Genomic DNA, 22,651 nt, shown 5'->3' on the forward strand with positions numbered 1-22,651 from the left:
CACAGTAGGTCAATTAGAGGCATTAGAAAAAGACACAGCTTCCAAAAATGGAATAAAACAAAGGCCATTAGATGTACTTCTAGATAAGTTTTTAAAGGTTCAAAAATAAAACAGTAATAACTTTTGGGGAAAAATAAGTAGTATACAAGATCTGAAATAAACATTTTTGCTGGGATTATGCTTTATGTGGCATGCTGATTGGATATGATGGGCAGCCAATCAGGAAATGCTATAGCCTAAAGGGGAGGGGTTCTGGAATGCCTGACATCACAAGGGAGGTGGTTCTTAGCCAGTGGGAGGATGAAACAACCTTAAGAAGAAAGTAAAGGAGAGAAAAGATTGTTCCATGACAACACCAAGGTATCCAAACAGAAATAAGTCTGATGGGTGTAACACTTTCCTTACAAGCTATGATATTTGCAGGGTCTCATTCCAGAGCCAAAAGGTCACTAAGAAGGAAAATGATAAACAGCTTTATAAAACTTCAGATAGTTTTTCTCTTTCGAATACTAGAATCCAGTGTCATCCAATGAAACTGAGTGGTGGTATATTCTAGGGCTGCGTACAGGTGCCCTGCTCTGACTCATGGTCCCAGGTTGTAAATCCAGATCCAGATTATGATCCAGATCATGATCCAAAAAATACAGTTCTTGAAAAAACTCATTTACTAGCATATCAAGGGCTGCTAGATCAGATGGCTTTGAAACGGGATTAGACAACAGTCCTCTTCTTTCTTGAAGCCACAGCATCAGATGTCAGGCTGCGTCTTGGCAAAAAACACACAAAATGGCACACCTGGAAAGCCTGGATCACAGCTTCCCTCTGCTTCTTTTTCAGGACCAACAGATGTTCTCCAAAGTCTTGTTAGATTCAAGTGGATTTATATGCGTCCAACTGAGACCGGATCTAGTACTCCATTTTTTCTGATGACCAGGAGGTAGTTGTATAATTAAATGAATATATCTTCCATTAAGGGTGGGGAAGATGTGGCCCTGTGATGGAGGAAGTTGGCACCCAGGAACATCTGAAGACCTCATAGGTCCCACACTATCTATTAAATGGTGAACATCTTACTGGAGTCCTGCAAACTAGATGTCCAGGAGTTATGGTAGAGGAATAGGATGTAAAATGAGAATGTGCTATATTACGTAAAACAATTTTTAAAAATGCCTTGGAATCCTTATGGAACATCTCTTTTGGTTTAAAACTGAGATTGATCCAGCAAAAGAAAATGGAAGACGTTTCAGTTATATTGGACTCAACAACATCTTTATGTTGGATTGTCTAATACTACTACTACTATTACTACTACTGCTACTAATTTTTTATTTATACCCTGCCCTACCCGGCCAGATCCTGGCTCAGGGCGGCTAACACCAGCAAAATTACAATAAAAACATAAGTGGGGGGGACACAAATTTAAAATCCAGGTTAAAATACAATCGAAAATGCAGCCTCATTTTAATAGTAACCCATAGATCAAAACCATAAGGGGAGGGAAACATAAGGGTGAGACTGAGTCCAAACCAAAGGCCAGGCAGAACAGCTCTGTCTTGCAGGCCCTACGGAAAGATGTCAAGTCCTGCAGGGCCCTAGTCTCTTGTGACAGGGTGTTCCACCAAGTCGCGGCCAGTACTGAAAAGGCCCTGGCGTTAGTTGCGACCAATCTAACCACCTTGCAACCTGGGACCTGCAAAAAGTTGTCATTTATGGACCTTAAGGTCTTCTGCATGGCATACCAGGTGAGGCGGTCCCGTAGGTACATCGGTCCTAGGCTGCATAGGGCTTTAAAGGTCAAAACCAGCACCTTAAACCTGACCCTGTACTCCAGCGGGAGCCAGTGCAGTTGGTAAAGCACTGAACGAATGTGATCCCATGGCAAGGATCCCGTTAGGAGCCTTGCTATGCCATTCTGAACCTGCTGGATTTTCTGGGTCAGCTTCAAGGGCAGCCTTAACCGCGTAGAGCGAGTTACAATAATCAAGCCTGGAGGTGACCGTTGCATGGATCACTGTGGCCAAGAAGGGTAAGGGACCAGCTGCTTAATACTGCGGAGATGGAAAAATGCCACCTTTGCTGTGGCTACAACCTGCACCTCCGTGGAAAGGGAGGCATCGAAGGTTACATCCAAGCTCTTGACAGAAGGCACTAGCACTAACTGAGCCCCTGCAAAAGATGGGAGTTGGCTCCCCAACCCCATGTCGTCCCGACCCAGCCAGAGGACCTCTGTCTTCAAAGGATTTAACTTCACCCAGCTCCCACGCAGCCATCCAGCCACTGCGTCCACGGCAACAACACCCTCCCTAGCGCCACCCTCTGTACCCAACCTGAGATAAAGTAATGTAGCCATTGTTGGACTGTGCCCTGAATCCCCACGTCGGCAAGGCGGTGGTTCAAAAGTTCATGATCAACCATGTTGAAGGCTGCTGACAGATCTAAGAGAATCAGCAGTCCCGACGCAACTGACCATCGCCGCTCTATACCTAACATGCTCATAGTCTTAATCTCCATTTGTTGTTGTCTCATTCTAGCTTCAGACAAGACTGAGAGGATGGGGAAGCCAGCGCCCGCAAAGCCCGCAAAGCCCGCAAAGGCTGCAGCTCCAGCAGGAGCAGAACAACCAGGAACTGAAGGTCTGTATACAGCACAGTCATATGGGATGAGGTGTCTCTTAAAGTAGAGGAATGCACGGGAAAGGAAAGTTGATGGGGAGACAGGTAGAAAGTGGAACCAGACATGTTGTGCCAGGGAAGAGTGTGGAGAGAAGCCTACGCAGCCACTTGGGTGCCAGAGATCCACTAAGCCCCATAGAAACCCCAGCATTCAGCCCACTCTTTGCTGCTGGCTGTTGTGTTCCTTTACTGTGTGCAGTCCAGAATGGCTCTAGCATTAGGCAGAATGAGGCAGTTGCCTCAGGTAGCAGGTGCTGGGGTGGGTAGAGATGGGTAGACCACACAAGCTGCACTGCACCTCCTCAGTTAGCCTGCTGCCCCTTCAGCAGCATCAAAACAGAGCCCATGGCCAGCCCAGTAAAGCTTCTGTTTGTGGAATTTGTCGGAGCCCCATATGACCCAGCTGTGATGGCTACTCCTCCAACGTATCTTCGGAACCCATCCAGGCTCTCCTCCAACGGTGATTAACGACCTAAGCCTTTGAATGAGACTTCAGGCATGCACTCCATTGCACAGAGTACCCAGACAGCAGCAGAAGCAGCCAGAAATATATGCTACATTGCTACTTTATTTCTAACTATGCAAGACAGAAAAGAATATGTGTCTGCTCTCCGTGAGAGACAGAAAAAAAAAGAAAAGGTCAAAGAAACAGGAAACCAGTAACATCAGCATCCGTCTCCCGTCTCCCGTGAGACTTCCAACAGTCTGGAATGTCAACAGAGTCTTGTGACTCCAAGAACTGCACAGTGGCATAACTGAACCCTAACAGAATTATGTGTACAGAGGGAGTATCTTGTCCAGGGGCATCCGGTATAGGAGGTTCAAGGGGCTTCAGCCATGTAAACATGTTGAGGCAGAGGTCCAAACAAGCTGCAATATTGAGGGGCTCACATCCCCAACCATCGCTGGGCAACCTTTGTGTGCCCCACCCCTGCCCCTGCCCAGAAGACCAAGAGTCAAGAGGAGGCTGGGACAAGCGAGGGGATCTTCACCTTCTCTCCTCCCAAACTCCACCCGGCAGTCCAGGAGTTGAGAGGGGCCTGGGACAAGTGAGGACAATCTTTGCCTTCATTCCTCCCAGCCTCTGCCTGGTATCCTGGCAGCCGGAGGGGGCTGGGACGAGCGAGGGCGAAAATCACCTTCTTTGCTCTGCCTCCTCCTCCCTGCCCTATGCCACACTTATACAAATTTCCACATTTACAAAAAGAAAACAGCCAAATACATTTATTGGAGGATGACAGAGACTGCTTGCTCTGAGCAGCCTGATTGGTGTGAGGATCGAAGTGATTATTTTTACAAGCATTCCAGGCGAATAATTTTGATTAACTTGTGATTTCTCTAAATCTCTGGATGCAGAATTTTTGTGACTTTATAAATATCTTCCAGCAAGCGGGTCAAATCACAAAGATCTTTAAATGTTGTGGAATGGAAGAGAGGAAAGTGGGACTTTGTGTCTTCCTTTCTTTTTCCTTTTTCCCTTTTAAAAATACATATTTTGTATATATATATTTTTCTTTGCCTTTTTTTGATAACCCAAAGGAGATGGACATTGTGAGACTGAATTTCATCTGAATTACTTTGTGGATTGCTGATTTTTTAATTATTATTTTTTTGGTAATACATAAACTAAGGATTAATTTTTATTTTTATTCACTCTGAGCATTTTTATAATTTTTTATTGGGATCTGATGGGGTTAGATACTAACTGGTGACAAAGGGTGGAAATATAGTGATATAGTGACACAGTGCAGCCCAAAAACTAATTGCAGGGTCTTTTTTATTTCCTTTTTAAGTATATAATAAAGGAAAGATCACCATCTAGTGACATTATGATATGGCTATGGCTAAAGTCGGCAAGAAATCAGCTCCAGGCCCATCACAACACCAAGTCAGAGAAAAGGTTTAATTGTAGAAGGAGACACAAATTTGACATTAGAATTTCAATAGAAATGAGAAAAGAGATGGGGGAGGGTATACAGAGACTAGGACAGAAGGCTGATTTTAATGCGCAGGCAGTCCAAAACTTATCAGCAGAAATTGCAGAACTGTCACATAAAACTTCAGCAATAGAGAAAACCGTACAGGATTTAAAGGTGAAAACATCCAGCTTGGAGGAATCATTTAAGAAAGTAGAAGGGGAGGTAAGAGAAACAAAGGGGAGCAAGAAAGAATGAGGGGGGATGCTGAAGCAATCAAATTGCTTTATGAGCAGACTCTGGATGAGATCACAGTTATGGAAGTACATCTAAAAGATTTGATTCTTAGTTTGAGATTTGCCAGAAGATACGGCAGTGGAATTAAGTGAAAAAATAATGAAAGAACTTGAGAATTTGATTGAAATGGGTGGAGAAACTGTTAAAGTGGCAGTGGATAGATCTTTTCACGTAAAATCAAGATATGCTAAAGCAAAAAGTCTGTCGGGTGATTGGTTTTTTAAAAAATTCAAAGAGATTTAAAGACAGAGTAATACAGAAGCACTATCAGAAAAATCTCAGGATGATGACCAGAGAATAATAATTTTGAAAGAAATCCTGATGGGACTACTTCGGAAAGGAGCAAATTACAAATATCTGATGGACACACCGTAATAAAACAAAATCGCTTTTCATTGGGAATACCCTGATGGAGTCTCCTTTATATTTAAAGGGTGAAAGTAGAGATGTAGAGATCCCACAGAAGCAGATAAATTCTGGAGAAAATGTGGAAAAGAATTAGCAGGAGAAAGAGCATTTGGTTTGGAGCCACAACATGAAGAAGAATCAACAGAGGGGGAGAAGAGAGATAAAATAATAATAATAATAATAATAATAATAATAATAATAATAATAATAATAATAATAATAATAATATCTTTATTGTCATTGCCCCCAAAATGGCATTGATAATCCTAATGTGGAATGTAAATGGACTCAATAATAAAACAAAAAGGGTAGGGATTGAACATGTGGTAAAAATAAATAAATTTGAACGTGATTTGCTCTCAGGAAATGGATATTGCGATGAAACACAGAAGAATTCTGATCAATAAAAGCTTATTGAAAGGACTTTGTGACCTCTGACTATACAAACAAAAGAGGCATAGTAATGTATACAAAAACCAGAATTAGATCCAAAACAGTTCTTTAAAGATGAGTAAGGAAGAATACTGATAATACAGATTACATCACATGGAGAGAGAAAAAAAGAATATTAATAGATGTAGATGCACCAAATGACAACAAATCTGACTTTTAAAAGAGACGAGGAAATCTTATTCGAATATACGAATGAAAAGATAATTTTGATGATAGACATGAATGGTGTAGCTTCGGTGGAATGGGACAGCACTATAAGAGGAAGCGATACAAAAGAAGGGAAGCTACCTAAGGCCTTTTTCAGATGACAGAAAATGTAAGTCTAATTGATATGTGGAGCGAGAAACACCCACTGGACAGACAATTTACATTTTACTTGTCTGAGAATAATTCAGCGAGTTGAACAAACTCTGTATGGACTTCTAGAAATTTGTACACTAAGGTAAAGAAGGTAAAAATTTTACCCAGGACATTATCAGATCACAACTCTATTATTATGGAATTAAGAACAGAGCAAAATTGCTGATTCAGACTAAATGAGAATTTATTAATCAAGAGATATTAGAAAAGGGGGGAATATTAAGAGATTGTTTTGAGATCAATCTGAATTAGGAGACAATTTGAAAGTGGTATGGGATGCAAGTAGAGGAGTCTAAAGACTTTTTTTTAAAGAAGTGGTTTAATAACTGCCTCTTTCAGTGGGTCTGAGAAGGCTACCTCACAGAGAGAAGCATTCACCACCCCACGGAGCCCATTGCCCAGCCCTTCCCGGCTCACTTTTATGAGCCAGGATGGGCAAGGATCAAGGAGACAGGTGGCTGGTTTCACTCATCCAAGCAGCCTGTCCACATCCTCGGAGATAGCAGATTGGATGAGCAAGTAAAAAGGATGAGCAAGTAAAATCCTCAGTGATACACTGGGCAACTGATATCAGTCATAATATAGACATGGAAGCATGGGAATGATTGTGGAGTATGGATATAAAATTCACAGCATGCTATGGTTTAAGAGAAAATTATATGAAAATGATATCTTGTTGGTATCTAACAGTGAGTAAACTGGTAAAAATGTATAAATCTAAATCAAACAAGTGTTGGCAATGTAACGAGAAAGAAGGTTCTTATTATCATATGTGGTGGTCTTGTAGTAAGGTTAAAGCTTACTGGGAAATGATCTACAATTAATTGAAAAGGAACCCAGAAACTTAACTTTCTTTCTTTCTTTCTTTCTTTCTTTCTTTCTTTCTTTCTTTCTTTCTTTCTTTCTTTCTTTCTGATATATATTTTTATTAATGATTTCTTGGTTAACAAAAGTATGTGTAATGTCTCTTATTTTTCAAGTTACACTTTCTTCAGATCAGTTTCATTTGTTGAGACATTAGTGTTGTATTAGGGAGAAAAGGGGGTAAGAAGTGAAGGGGGAAATGGTGAGTCAGGTAGGGTCGGGTGCCAATGTTTCACCTCAGATCATATAAATCTTTCACCTTTTGAAGCTTTTCTTTTGGGAATTATAAGGACAGAACTACCCAAATTGTATAGAAATTCATTTATGTATGCTACTACAGCAGGAAGAATGCTACTTGCCCCAAAGTGGAAAGAAGCAGAAGTTTCAGCAAAGGAGAAATGGCTATAAAAACTTATGGAATATGTGTGAGCATTAAATGCCCATTTGCAGATAGTAAATTCAGTCCTTTACAGCAGAATGCAGAAGAAGCAACTGTGGTTGGAATAGTAACACCAAAGGTTTTATTTATTGTGCAATGTGAGAATGAGATATTATAATACTAACAATATGCATAAATGGCAAAAGTTACGGGAAGAATAAGAAATCGAGATAAGAAACTTTTTATAAAGGAATGGAAATGGTTTATTGAATATTTACAGATAAGTTGAAAACAGATAAAAACATTAGGATTATGATAATAATGTGCAGTTTCATAAGAATATATACAGGTATTTAAAGTAGATAATTCAATGAGCAAGTTAAATAAATTGGGATATGCAGAAGATATTAAAAAATAAATTTAATTTTTTTTTTTTATATAATATTTTTTATTAGTTTTACAAAAGTTTTTATAACAGACAAACACAAAAAAGAAAACAAACAAACAAACAAATATAATTTCATAATGTCATTTCATAAACTTCTTTCCTCGGACTTCCCCATACCTCCCCTTTCTGCATCCTCATGTCCAAATTTTATAGCAACTTATAAATGTTTTTTCCAACTCTAATTCGTCATAGTCCTTTCTTATTCTAATCTTATATTACTGCAACCCTTTCTCTCTATAGAATCTCGACATTCTAAACTTCATCAAGTTTATAGTAGTCCTTAAGATAAATCTTGAATTTCTTCCAATCTTCTTCCGCAGTCTCCTTTCCCTGGTCTCGAATTCTGCTCGTCATTTCCGCCAATGTCATATAGTCAATCACTTTCATCTGCCATTCTTCCACGGTGGGTAGATCTTGTGTCTTCCAATACTTTGCGATCAGTATTCTTGCTGCTGTAGTTGCGTACATAAAGAAAGTTCTATCCTTTTTTTGCACCAATTGGCCGACAATGCCCAAGAGAAAGGCCTCTGGTTTCTTAAGAAAGGTATATTTAAATACCTTTTTCATTTCATTATATATCATCTCCCAGAAGACCTTAATCTTCGGGCATGTCCACCAAAGATGATAAAAAGTACCTTCAGTTTCCTTACATTTCCAGCATTTATTGTCAGGCAAATGGTAAATTTTTGCTAGCTTAACTGGGGTCATGTACCACCTGTATACCATTTTCATCACATTTTCCTTTAAGGCACTACATGCCGTAAATTTAATTCCGGTGTTCCACAACCTTTCCCAGTCAGCAGACATAATATTATGACCAATGTCCTGTGCCCACTTAATCATAGCTGATTTAACTATTTCATCTTGTGTGTTCCATTTCAACAGCAAGTTATACATTCTTGACAAATTCTTAGTATTGGGTTCTAGCAGTTCTGTCTCGAGTTTTGATTTTTCCACCTGGAAGCCAATTTTCCTGTCTTGTTTAAAAACCTCCGTTATTTGATAATAGTGGAGCCAATCTTGTACTTTGGGTTTTAGTTTCTCATGGCTCTTTAATTTCAGTTTCTCTCCATCCTGTTCTAAAATCTCACAATACTTTGGCCATCCGACCTCCATATTAACTTTCTTATGGGCCTTCGCCTCTAAGGGTGACAACCATCTAGGGGTTTTGTTTTCCAGCAGATCTTTATATCTCATCCAAACATTGAACAACGCTTTCCTTACAATGTGATTTTTAAAGGCACTATGCACTTTGATTTTGTCATACCATAAATATGCATGCCAACCGAATGCATTATTGAAACCTTCTAAGTCCAAGATATCTGTATTCTCGAGGAGCATCCACTCTTTCAGCCAGCAGAATGCTGCTGCCTCATAGTACAATTTTAAGTCCGGCAGGGCAAATCCCCCTCTTTCTCTTGCTTCTGTTAATATTTTATATTTTATTCTGGGCTTTTTGCCCTGCCAGACAAATTTCGCAATATCTTTCTGCCACCTCTTGAAACAGTCCATCTTGTCAATAATCTGCAAAGTTTGAAACAAAAATAACATTCTAGGCAATACATTCATCTTAATTACTGCAATTCGGCCTAACATTGATAATCTCAAATTTGACCATATTTCTAAGTCTTTTTTAATTTCTAACCAACATTTTTCATAATTGTCCTTATATAAATTCAAATTTTTAGATGTTAAATTAACCCCTAGGTATTTCACCTTCTTAACCACCATCAAACCCGTCTCTTCTTGAAACTTATTCTTCTCCATATCTGTCAGGTTTTTCCCTAAGACTTTAGTTTTTTGTTTATTCAATTTAAATCCAGCTACCTGGCCAAATTGTTGAATTATCTCCAACACCTTTTTTGTGCTAGTGTATGGCTCTTGTAGGGTCAGAACTAAATCATCTGCGAAAGCCCTTAACTTGTAATGTTTTGCTCCGACCTGTACACCTTTAACTTGCTGGTCCTCTCTAATCATGTTCAGCAACACCTCCAGGACCGAAATAAAGAGCAATGGGGAAATTGGGCACCCCTGTCGTGTTCCTTTTTCTATCTTAAGTTCCTCAGTTATTACATTGTTTACAATCAACTTAGCTTTTTGTTCGGAATATATTGCACCCATACCATTCTCAAAACCTTGTCCTACCCCCATCCCATGAAGGTTCTTTTTCATAAAACTCCAAGAAATGTTGTCAAAAGCTTTCTCCGCATCCACAAATATCAAAACTGCCTTAGTATTTATGTTCACCTCTAACTTTTCCAAAATATCTATTATATTCCTAACATTGTCTGAGAGGTGTCTCTTTGGGAGAAAGCCTGCTTGGTCTCTATGAATCTTTTCCATCAATACTCTCTTAAATCTTTTTGCTAAAATGTCTGCAAAAATTTTGTAATCCACATTGAGTAACGAGATTGGGCGGTAGTTCTTCAATTGAGTCTTTTCAATCTCTGTCTTTGGTATGAGTGAAATGTATGCTTCTTTCCACGATTCAGGTGCCTTTTTTCCCTCTAGGATCTCATTACAGACATCCTTTAACGGTTGTATTAACCATTCCTTTAACGATTTGTAATATCTGGCAGTCAGTCCATCTGGCCCTGGAGATTTGCCCAATTGCATGTCCTGAATGGCACCCTCTATCTCTTGTTCTGTTATTCTCTGGTTTAAATCCACCTTACTTTGAGGAGAGATTTTTTGTAATCCATGTTTATTAAGGAATTTATCTATATCTTCTTCATTTTGTAATCCTTGGGAATAAAGTTTTTTGAAATAACTCACAAAACAGTTTCTTATCTCATTTGGTTTAGATATGGTCCTTCCATCCACTTCCAAACTTGAGACTGTGTTTAATTTCTGTCTTTTCTTGAGTTGCCATGCCAAGAGTTTGCCACATTTGTCTGCCGACTCAAATGTCTTTTGTCTCATTTGCTTTATTTTCCACTCTATCTCTTGGTTCATCAATTCCATATATTGTGTTTGGTACAATTTAATCTCCCTCAAAATCTCCTGGGACTTTGGTTTTGACCTTAATTTTTTCTCTCCTTCTTTTATCTTTTCCAAAATTTTTTCTCTTTTCTCCCTCTGCTTTCTCTTCTTTATGGAGTTTTGTTGAATCAAAAACCCTCGCATCACAGCTTTACTTGCGTCCCAGATCACTCTTCTTTCCACGTCGCCCCTTAGATTAATTTCAAAATAGTCCTTTAAGGTTTTTTGGGCCTTCAGGTGGAACTCTCTATCTCGAAACAGGGTGTCATTCATTCTCCATCTAAACTGACCAGTTGTTGTGAGTTTCATTTCCATCTTCACGGCGTTATGGTCGGAGCAGGTTTTTGGGCAGATTTCTACCTTCTTAATCTTCGGAGCCATTCCACTAGTAATCCAGATTTGATCGATTCTGGTCCAGGTCATCTTTGCTTGGGAGAAAAAGGTTCCCTCTCTTTCAAGAGGGTTCCTTGTTCTCCAAATGTCTATTAAGTCCATATTTTCAGCCATTTCAAAAAAAGTCTTCGGGAGTCTCCCTTCTTTAGTGAGTATCAGTCTTTGTGTCTTGTCCATGTTTGTAGAAACTACACCATTCATATCTCCCATGATTATCATGTTATATTCCAAATAGTCCATCAGGGTTTCATGAAGTTTTTTGAAGAATTCTGCTTTACCTTCATTTGGTGCATAAATCCCAATTATCAAAAATTTTTCTCCTTGTGCTTGAATCTCCACCGCTAGATATCTTCCTTCTTCATCTTTAAAAATCATTTTTGGGGCCCACTTCTCTTTTACATAAATCACAACTCCTCTTTTTTTCACTTTGTCCGACGAGATAAATTCTTGTCCCAATTTTTTATTCATAAGCAGTCTCCTGTGGGCTCTGGTTATGTGGGTTTCCTGTAAACAAATCACGTCCAGTTGTTCTCTGTACAAAATGTGGAATACTTGTCGTCTCTTCAAAGGCATGTTCATCCCATTACAATTCCAGCTAAGGAATTGCAGGGCCATCTTGTTATTTTCCTGGTATTCCTCCAACTGCTCCCAATTGTTGTTCCTCGTCTGTTGGAAGTGGAAGGTTCTGTCCAAATGAGAGATTCAAGATGTCTATTACGTTCCTTTGCTCAGCAATTGGGTCTACCGTTCCTTTCTGTAGATCTTCTTGATTTTTATGCAGGAAGCTGTCTTTGTCCTGTATCGTCTTTATTTTCACCTTCTTCCCCCTATAGTCAAAGGACAGTCCCTGTGGAAATTCCCACCTAAAACGAATGTTGTTCTTCTTGAGCAGGTAAACCAAGTCCTTATAAAAAGCTCTCAAGTCCAGAATGTGTTTCGGGATATCTTTAAAGATCTGTATCGGTGAATTCCCAATTTGTAAGGCCTTTTCAAAATGCAGTCTTAATATTTTGTCTCTTTCCTCCTTTGATCTCAAAGTGATCAAGCAGTCTCTCGGTACCTTTCTATTCTGTCTTCTGCCCAGTCTGAATGCCGTTGTAATTTTAATTTCGTCTTCCTCTAAGTCTTCCCAAGCATCAGCAAACTCCTTCGTTAAAAAGTCTGTAAGATTGTCTCCTTCATCCTCTGGAATTAATCGTAATTTCAAATTCCTTTCTTTTCTTTGTAGTTCCCACAATGCCAGAGTTGCTTCGTGGTCATAGACCTTCCTGGCAATCGGTTCTAATTTTTCCTGTGTCTCTCCGGCAACAGTTCTGGCTTCCTCCGCAATTTGACGTGTGGCAGAGTTCTCTTGTGTAAGCTTATTTATAGATTCTGTATTCAAATCAAGTCTTGCTGTCAAATCTGTCAATTTCTGTGAGTTCTCTGTCAATTTCTTAGTGTTCTCTGCCGTTTGCTTTGTTAAATTCTCCAGGGATTGATTTATCTTAAGAAGGGCTTGCGATACTGCATCCATGGAGACTGCTGTACCTCTTTCTTGTCCTGTTGTCACTGTAGAAGTTATTCCTGAGATCGAGCCTCTTTTCTTGTGTTGCTGCAGCTGTTGTTGCCTTGTCTTGGCTCTCGTGCTTATCTCGTCTGCTGGGCCACTCATATCCCAAGGTCGTTTCCCACAAGAGCCTTCTCCTAGGAAAATTCCACTGTCCCAAAGCGTAGCAACTTTTAATTTACCCTCTAGAGGGAGCAAATCAAAATGTCCACAAACCGAAATAAAGAGTGTTAAAAAGCAAATTTATCAGGAGGCTTCTATAAGTATAATGCAACACTTTCCCAGTAAATAGAGTCCCAGCCTTCCCTGATATAGTGTATCCACAAAGTCCCAAAACTTTGTAACAAATAAACAATAAAGCTTCCACTTTGTTACTTTCACAGGAATCTGAAGTCAGTTCAGTGTTCCTTTGTTTTATGAGCAGTTCGTACCAGGTTGGAGGCTGCAGAAAGTTTCCTTTTCTTTTAAATTAGTCATGCAGCTTATAAAGTCACTTTTTCCTCCCCTCTGCCCTGCAAGCTGGAGGGGATAGTCAAAGTCCAAATGTCGGGTTCAAGCATTTAAAAGCGATTTTCCCTTACGGATGCAGCTTAGTAACTTCCGTTGCTTTGGTTATCATGCAGTCGGGGGAAGGCAGACTTCCTTAATTTTTGCCTTTCCCGTTTTCAGCCTAATTTCAGGCAGTTTTAGTTCAAGTAGAGGTTCAGTCTTACTCACGGGTCTTTTTTGTCCAGATTATTCAGGAAGGGAATCGGCGCTCTCCACTAATGGCGACGCGGCTTCACTCTGCGGGCTGGGTTGCGATTCTCAGCACCGCGCTCCCCCGTTGTCGTTCCGGAGCCTTTAAAAAGGCTCTTTCTGCGGTAAAGAGGGGGCGCTTCGGGTGCCCACCGAATCTCCTTGTTCACAGGATCCGTTCCTGTGATTTTAGGGGTCCCCCGCTTGCCGAAGCAGGTCAGACCCGATCTCGCAGAGCCGTCCTCTCTCCGGAGCTCGGAGAGAGAGCAGCCATTAGCGCTGGCGCCGAACCGGAAGTCTCGATATTAAAAAATAAATTTAAGGAACCACAGAAAGAGGAGAAAGGAAGTCAAACTTTGAAATGTTAAAATGATTGTAAAACTAATGAAATCTATAAACTTGAAAAGTATAGATTAAAACTTTTTAAAAAACAAAAAAGATGGAAAAGTTTCCTCAAGCAGCAAGGCATCTCGCCTTGCTTTCTCCATCTCCTTAGCTTCCCAAGGACCCACCCCCTGAACCACTGAATGTTTCTTTTTAATGGCTACCACAGTGTATGAAAATCCTTTTTTCTGGGGTGGCAATGATATGTTGGCTACTGATGGCTAAAGCAGAATTGTCTTTCTTCAAGCATCTGGTTTTCAGAAGTTTGTAACCTTCATAAAATCTCCCACGGGTGAATACATTATCGTATTTATGATGCTCCTCTTTACTGCGTTGACACTGCTGCTTTTCCTGCTATGTAAGTACATAATTGGCGTACTTTGCTACTACTGTCCTGGGCTTTGCTTGAATGCCAATAGCATTTCCAAAAAGAGATGGTAGGATCCAGTTTCCATTTACCCCATTTACCCGCTCTCTTTGATATCAGGGAGGGAGTTACAGCTGTCACCCACTGAAAGCAATGGCACTGTTTTGTTCTCCCTGAATAAGTGAGTTCCAGCATTTGGAACAGAAGCACAGGCTAACACAACTCCCTGGGACACCCTGGGCAATTCCCTTTCCCAGTTGCCATTCTCTGCTCCTTTCCCAACTAATCCTCATTTGCTTTGGAAGACCCCCCATTCCTGATCCTCGCCAGCCTGCTCTCTGCTAGGGCTCCAGTCCCTTGAAGAAAAGTGCTTGGGGAAAACAGGCTGCAGAGGATAAGGCCATGGCCAAAGTGGGTGGGTCCAGAGCCTACCTAAATATCTAGATATATGCGGGGCTTTTTTCAGCTGAAATTGATCAGGACGCTGTTCTGGCCCCTCTCAGGTGGGCGCCATTGCCATTTTAAGAGAAGAAGGGAGGCATTCATGCTGAGTTCCAGCACCTCTTTTTGTAGAAAAATAGCACTAGATAGATGAGCCCTTGACCTATTTGAACACCTAATTCATTTTTAAAGGGCACTTGAAAGTAAGCAAAGCTGGGGGGGGGACAAATGATCCAAGAATTTGCATATTTTAAGCATGTGGCAGAGCATGAGGCAGCCTGGCAAATGCAAGACTGTAGGACAAAGAGGACAGGTCTATCTAGACAACCAAAAAGCTAAAGCTCTCAAAGGAAGGCCAAACCATCTAATGACAGAAGTAACAGGCCAAATTGGTCTGAAGTCCTACCAAGAGCTGACAGCAGGAAATATTAATAGAGGTCATATTCATGGTTTTGTTGATTTGATTTCTTATCTGCGTTACAAGTCATCAATCTAAATTCAATATTAAAAGTAGTTTGAAACCAAGTATCCCCTCCCCCAGGTAGTCAGACGTTTTAATCATTTCTTTTCTACCTACTTTATCCTTAGATCAAAAGGAAGTGAAAATAAGAACTGAGTTTCAAATGGCAATGGATATGATTCGGACCTTTGTTGTTGGGCTTGATTCAATCCATGAAGACAAGGATGGTAAGCATTTTTTTATCACAGTTTCATTGCTCAGCAGGAAGAAAATCAGATGGTTGTGATTCTCACACCCCCCCACTAGAAATGCTGTCCTTCCCCATCAAACTGTAATTCACAGTGTTTGTGCTGCTGCAAGATTTTAGCACTAGCCCAAGGGAACTTTGCCCCCACTTCTCCCTGCATGCCATCACCAAAGCTGCTCTGCAAGGTGGGGAACAGATTTGAGGGAAAGGGGCGGAAGATTGCATTGCGCAAGGAGAAATTCCTGCACTGACATAATGTCCTCCTTAGAATTATGTGGAATGCGACACAATATTCATCAGGAAAAGAGTTTTGGCGCCTCTATTTTCTTAGATCGCACAAAGCATAACAGAAAACTGCAAAGTAATCTTGGTTATTTGGCTTTACTGTGTGACTCAGTGGGGAATTGTTTTGTGCCCTGTGATTCGCAGCAGAAAAGGAGGACAAAGGAGGGGAACATTAGAGATACTTCATGAGCCACTTTCAATATGAGAATAGGATAGTGGGTTGCATGGGTCTTTGGTCTAATCCGGCTGCAAGATTCTTCTGAGGCTTTTCATTGGTGATCTCAGCCACAGAGAATCAAGTCTGTCCTCATATTCATAAGAACCCCATCCTGGAGCTCTGCTTCTTGTTTCAGGCTAGAGTGTTTGAAAATGTTTGAAAATGGTTTCTTAGTATTTACACATTGTTATAATCTTTTGCCTTGAACTATTTCAAATCTTTTAGACTTCGGAATACTCGCTGTAGCTCAAAACAAATCAGAGGAAATGCGGTATCTTGCCAAGAAAAATGATGAACTGCAAAAAGTAATTGGTAAGCTACCCTGTGATGCTGAAGAATTGTAGCACAGTGAGAACCTGCCCCGAGTCTGCCCCAGCTGAAAGCCCCTCTTAGAGCCAGAGCAGAGTGCTGCCCTCCTTTGCATCCAGCCACCCTAGGGAAACATCAGAGATATTCAGTTCAGCTCTCCTGAACTTTTGAATTGATTTAGCCTCTGTGGTTAGGAAAGAAAAGACTTTGCCATTCTTTGCTATAACAGAGACAATCAAAACAGGTCAGCTGAAAGACCTGTCCTTTATTATGTTCACTCATGAGAGCCCCGCCTCTGCAGAGACAATCAAAAGAGGTCAACTGAAAGAGAGAGATTCATGAGCAGCACTTCAAAGGCAACTTCCGCCAACTTGGTCAGAGAGACTGCTGGGCAGTGGGGTGGTTGGTGCAACAGTAAAATCTCTCTCCTGTTTCACAAGCCCATCATCAGGAAGTGTAAAGGGATTATAAAATTGTCTATAAAGCTTTAGATGCAAGAGCAAAGAATGGGAATGAATGCATATCACATCACTTGTACATAAAAAGCAAGCTAAAGATGTTCAGCACCAAAACACACATTTTGTGAGAGTGGTATAACGCCATTTCCCCTCTTTCTCTTTGACCTTTGGAAATTTGATTGCTTTTAAAGACATTGTTCCAAAACCAGGTCTAAATCCTGATTGACATGGATCTAGAAAAGTAGTTTTCTCCAAGAGCCTCTGGATCTGGTCCACAACCACCCGCTCAAGAACCTTGCCCAGGAAGGGGAAATTAGCAACCAGCAGGCAGTTACTTAGATTTTCTGAGCACAGCGAATATTTCTTCAGGCCTGCCTTCAAGCAGGCTGGGAGCAGCTCCTTTTGTAAAGAGGCATTAATCACCTTTCTAGTCCAGCCAGCTGTCCCCTCCCTGCTAGTTTGTATCAGCCACAAGGGGCAGGGTCCAGTGTACAAGTGGTTGTCCTGACGGATCCAAGGACCTTGTCCACATTCTTGAACCTTGTTGGATAACTGCCCGGGTCCGGCACATTTCCCTGTGCCAGAAATCCCGGCCGGCAGCAGAGCAGCAGCGTGTGCTTGATGTGTGAGTGAAGAGAGAGTCCAAACGCTGTTTGTGCCTAATCTAAACAGCTTCATTTACACAAACAGATAAAACAAACAATCCCACTGGAGCCATAGCATTTATCTCTGACTCTTCTCCGGTGAGAAGTGAAAGTAACTTCACAGGCAAAGAACTCAGCTCCTGGATGTAGGAAGCTCCTCCCCAGATGCAGGACACATAAAGGTTAATCCTATAACCACCAAACCTCACAAACCTTACCGACTGAAACATGCCCAACACAATGGAAACAGACTCTGCTCTTTGAGATTTGTCTGCTGTAATAGCAGGGTGGGTCAAGATGCCAGGGGATGCAAGCAATTTTATCCACAAATGCTTTGCAAGCAAGTCACAGAAAGCTGCTTTCAGTTGGATCATCTCCTTTGGGCCAGACTGTAGCAGGCCCCACACTACCTGGGAAGGAGAACTCTGCTGGATAGCACAATGGAGGAAGCAAAGCAAGGCTTCTTTGTATCCTTCACTGCCACTTGGAAGGTTCAAGGATGAACCCTCACCAGTAGTTGAATGCATTCAACCAGATTTTTCCTCCCCATGCGTTCAAGCCATCTCCCAACTTCTTTTTTCGCCCTCTCCTCTGCAGTATACTAGGGGGCAAAACAGGCTGTATGAAGTGGGAGAGGGTACTCAGGGCCAATTGTGTCCACGGCCCAGGCCAAGGCAGGGGGTCTTCTGGGTAGTTGTGCCCACCTTGTGGCACTCCCTCCCCCCAGATATCAAGGGGAAAAAACTACTATCTGACTCTCAGAAGACATCTGAAGGCAGCCCTGTTCAGGGACGTTTTAAATAGTTGATTGTGTTTTCATTTTTTGGAAGTAGCCCAGAGTGGTTGGGGGGGAACCCAGTCAGATGGGCAGCATATACTTTGTTGTTGTTGTTATTTGGTTGTTCCAGAGATCAGCCAAAACTCAGCAGGAGCACCTGTCAGATCAGCTGGAAAATCCCCCAGAGCCATTGGAAGCCCACTGGATTTGGAAGCCCACTAGATCCATCCTGTCAGCTCAGCAGGGAGAATGCTTGGGAGCAAAGTGGGTGGTAAAGCAGCAGAATCCTTCATCTGTCCCAGTTGCCCAATGCCAGGAGCCTACATCCTAGATTCCCCTCCCCCCTCCACAACTCAACAGAGGGCCTGGAAAGAGAAAGAGAATTTTGATAAACCACAACTACTCCCCCTTCCCAACCTTCAAGTCTGCCCTGATGCTGCCCTAAGTATCCAGGTGGAAACAAGTAGGTGAGGTTCTTGACTGCGCTCCCTGTTCCAGCTATGCCCACCCAGGTATTTACTGCAGCATCAACATGGGTTGAAGAGTGAATGTTTTTATTGTTTTAAGATTTCTGAGCTTCCCAGATGAATATTATCACGTGAAGACGGAAATGAAATTAATAAAAATAATTGAAATCTGCACAGGCATACAAGGTGGTTCCCCTTAAATTCCCTATCTTGTTTTCTTTTTCTGATCTTCCTGCATATCTGGCTTGACTCGAAGAGCACCTTACTGAAAATTTGAATGAGGGTTGGTTTGTATATCAAAGGACAATGTATTTGCTTTCTCGTGACCAAGACTCATGGGCAGATTCCAAAAAAAAATGTGAGGGGCAAGGCGCCCAGCTCATGTCTGTGGAAACAAGGGAAGAACAGGTGAGCATCAAAGCTAAGTATAGGAAAGGTAGGGGATCTTCTTGAGCCAAAGGGCTCCTATCATCACTATCCATTTAGGAAGGTTACATGTACCTGTACGCAGCCAAGACAGCAATACCATCAGTCAAGCCAAGGGGTGGGAGGGGCAGGGAGAGCTGCTACCATCTGGGACTCAGTAAGGTTTCTTGGAGCTGCTGAGCTCTAAATAGAATGAAGCAGGCAGTCAGGAAGGAGATCTTCAAGGAGGAGAAAGAGGAGGAGTAGATACTTCAGAGGCATCTATCTCTTGGATTCTCTGTAAATTCTTCCTCTGCTCTTTGAGATGTATTGAGTGCTTAAACAAACATTTCCCTCACCACACTAACCTTCTGGCAGGAGAGTATCATGGAGATGACTCTAGAGGAGCTTGCAAGGTATATCCATCTCCCAGCCCTTAGCCCTGGCAGAGGGGCTACTGGGGTGCTGCAAGGCACAGACATGGGTAAGATCCCATCATCATGCCATCAAGCATACCACAACCGGACTGATTCCAGTGTCTCTGGAACCAACCATCAAACATGGATGCAGAAATTGGAGTATTTGACACACAGGCCACTGTCCTGCTAGGTGGTTCCAAGACCAACTGTTCTCTGGCACAGTCATTTACAGTATCTGGAAATTATAACTCTGTGTCATGACTGGAAGACATATGTAGTCAGTCTCGGTGAGGGCAGGTGAAGTTCCCCTTCACTACAATATTTCCTCTTTGGGATGCTTCCTTGATTCCATCACCATCATCTTCGTCATTCATCATCATCATCACCATCAGCACCATAATTTTGATAAGGGGGACAATACCACATCCAGTATATGAAATTATTATTGGAGATGGGAATACAATGTATAGTTTTGATCACTTTCCCCCCAAAATTTGGATTGGGTCTTCAAATGTGATACCTTCTCCTTTTAAAATGTGTTTGTTTTATGCCTGTTGAATTTCTGTAAAGGGCTATAGTCTCCCAGAGAAAGGGACATTGTCTTAAAAGATTTTATTTGTTCTTTCTCAACACCCCTACCCTAGTATTTTATAAACGATCAAGTACAAAAGCGTAAGAAGTTGTTTTGGTTTGGAGTCTATAAAGACCAGGCAACAAGGAAATGGTGGTGGCTGGCAGGAATAGAGGCGTCAATCACGTAAGTTTCTGCAGAAACATATGTTAATGGCATGCATTCCAAAAAGTTGCAGATTCTATTTACATATTTCATTCTTTCACTTTCCAAACATATTTTGCTATTCAATGTTCTCTACTACCAAAGATCTACATATGTACTTCTCCACATCATTGCCCAGATGAGCGGCTGCTGCTTCTCACTAGGTTGGAGAGGCAGGAAGGCTACTCTTCCTGCTTCTCTAACCTAATGAATGTGGTGATTCGGAAGAGGCTGAAGGCATGCTTTTAAATGGTTTGTGCTCCTTAGTTCAGCTTCAAAAGGACTTGCAGGAACCTAAAGCTGAGCAACACTGCCAGCTGGCAGTTTAAGACCCTTCATGGTTCCCTTTAAGTATCTAACAACTCTTTTCAGCTTGTGTGGATGGATGTACAAGGTCAGAGTAAGATCTCACTCATCCACAGTTTGGTAGTAGAACAGAGAACTGGTCTGGCATTTATTACCAAGGCTGCATTAACAGAGGGCTGCTTTCAATTTTGCAAGGTCTCCTGGAACAAAATCCAATGACATTCATCTTCATTGATGCACCCAGTACCAACCACTAATCCTTTTTGACAAAGGTATTGAGTAAACTTTACAAGCAGGCAGTGGGGTTGTATAATTCTAGCTGGGAAATTAAACCCTGTATGCCAGCGGTTCCCAGTTAGCTAAGTACTGCAGATCCCTTCATTTTCAAAAGCCACGCCATGGGCCACTGTACCTTTGAACATTTTGATATCTCTGTGGCAGTTTTAGTTATGTGAATGACACCATGAAACCCCTGGGTGGGTGGTCTGTGGACCACCAATTGGGAGCCACTACTGTATGTGATCTTAGACTTGATCACCCAACATCTCGTGGGAGTAAAAAACACCTGCTATTACTAGTAATATAAATTTAATAGATTTACAGAGAGCTAAAAATGAGGAAGTTATCACAGAATAAGTTTATCACAAAATTTTAGTGCTGTGTAGTGGGACTTGATTCAGGATACAATGGACACTGGAGAATGCAAGTGACAATAAGAGTGAGGCTAGGGTGATACCTTTGTCAACTATGGATAATTGATTAAACTTAGAATCAGCATGTAAGATTTAGATAAGATATATATGTGAGAGATATATTGTTTCAATCAACCCTATTATGGCTTTGTGGTTATAGAATTAATTTTGTAATTCATTTGTAGACATAGCTATTTTTGTTTCTGTATAGTGTCATTGCTCTCCTCATGCATGGGGTGGGTGATGGATGTGAGATGAGGTGGATGAAGGCGGATGCAAATCTAACATGGTTTTAATATGCTCAGAACAATCACTACTGTGCTAACTCTGCTACTTGAGAGTAAGGATCTGTCAACACTCACAACGGTCCAGAGCAGTTCTGAGGAGGATGTGGGTGCATATGGAAAGGAGAGAGGGCCAGTTCCTTTGCAGAAATGGAAATCCTGGCAATAGCAGAAGTATTGCATTGGATACTGCCCAAACTAAATTGACTGACAGTTCTTGTATGTACCAAAGAGCCTCCAAAGGTGACACCCTCACTTTTTGTAGTTTCCTATGAGAAATCACTTCATGTGAAAAGAAAAGAGGCAGTCTTGACTCACAGTTGTTGTTGTTGTTTTCCTTACATGGTTAGAATTCTAAAATCTGGGGAGAAAAATCCATCCCAATTGTGGGTGGATGTTAAGAGAGAAAGAGCTGAACATCTTTTTAATGGTAGAAGGCATGGGGAGCACATGAGGAAGTAGACATCCAATCTTGATTGATCAGTGCTGCTCTTTTCTTTTCAGGTACTGGAAACCAGAAGAGCCTAAAAACGAAGACAGAAACCACTGTGCTGCAATAGGCCTTGATTGCGGATCGAATTGCTGGATCGCATTACACTGTGAGCAACGCATAGGGTACATTTGTAAGAAGGTGCCTGATGATGCTTGGCTCTAAGAAGACACTTTAAGATGAACGAAACTGGATCTCATGATCACTACACAAAAACAAAACCAGGAGATCACTCCACCTCACTGTTTTAATGCACAATCCACACTCTGCCATCTAGATTATATGACTCTTTGGCATCAGCACTCAAAAACACCTTGAAAAGAAATCATTCTGCAAACTCAAATGTAGATGGCTACAAAAATAAAGAATGGAAGCATCCAGTCATAGCCTGTTTTCTGTTTAATGTATTTATTTGCAATGCATACCAATATTTGTTTCCTTACTCTATGTGTTTGATGCCCCATTGCCCCTTCTGATCTCCATGGTTGCTACCTTACAAGGCACATAAGGACAACCATGCATGCCAGGCAATGAGAACGGGGGCCACCCAGCGTTTGGTGTCCCCTTCTAGCAGACTAATCACAAATACAACTTTGGCTTTATCACTGGGTAATTCCAGCGCCCTTACTCTGATAAGGAGCCAACATTCCACAACAAACACATTGAACTGCTCTTGATTTCTTCAGAACTTGGCAGGGGGCAAGACTTGGGCCCAAACCAGTGTGGGCCCAGTACTGGCAGCATGTGCTGCTCCTTACATGGCA

At 41.5% G+C, this 22,651-nt stretch overlaps 1 protein-coding gene across 4 annotated transcripts; it reads left to right on the forward strand.

The window, feature by feature from the left end:
- Nucleotides 1–249: 249 nt before the first annotated feature.
- On the forward strand, nucleotides 250–22,273 carry LOC309540082 (CD209 antigen-like protein C). Of its 4 annotated transcripts, none has more exons than XM_082236747.1 (9): nucleotides 250–360; nucleotides 838–940; nucleotides 2,538–2,633; nucleotides 14,091–14,201; nucleotides 15,240–15,338; nucleotides 16,086–16,172; nucleotides 18,773–18,924; nucleotides 19,985–20,097; nucleotides 21,902–22,273. In XM_082236747.1, exons 3-9 carry the CDS (start codon nucleotides 2,552–2,554, stop codon nucleotides 22,050–22,052), a joined length of 795 nt encoding a protein of 264 aa, XP_082092873.1. In that variant the 5' UTR covers nucleotides 250–360; nucleotides 838–940; nucleotides 2,538–2,551; the 3' UTR covers nucleotides 22,053–22,273. The 4 variants fall into 4 exon arrangements, with proteins under 4 accessions (XP_082092873.1, XP_082092872.1, XP_082092874.1 ...); XM_082236746.1 differs by having other exon boundaries at nucleotides 838–937; XM_082236748.1 differs by having other exon boundaries at nucleotides 838–937; nucleotides 2,543–2,633.
- The last annotated feature ends 378 nt before the right edge of the window (nucleotides 22,274–22,651 follow it).

The sequence above is a fragment of the Podarcis vaucheri genome, assembly GCF_965113315.1.
Source record: "Podarcis vaucheri genome assembly, chromosome: 9".
Classification (NCBI taxonomy): domain Eukaryota; kingdom Metazoa; phylum Chordata; class Lepidosauria; order Squamata; family Lacertidae; genus Podarcis; species Podarcis vaucheri.

Bases quoted from the DNA above. Each gene is read 5' to 3' on its own strand.
- LOC309540082 (XM_082236747.1), top strand. From the start codon at position 2,552: ATGGGGAAGCCAGCGCCCGCAAAGCCCGCAAAGCCCGCAAAGGCTGCA. The intron at 18,925-19,984 runs GTGAGCATCAAA...CCCCTACCCTAG, and splicing joins TGGAAACAAGGGAAGAACAG to TATTTTATAAACGATCAAGT. The intron at 20,098-21,901 runs GTAAGTTTCTGC...TTTTCTTTTCAG, and splicing joins GGAATAGAGGCGTCAATCAC to GTACTGGAAACCAGAAGAGC.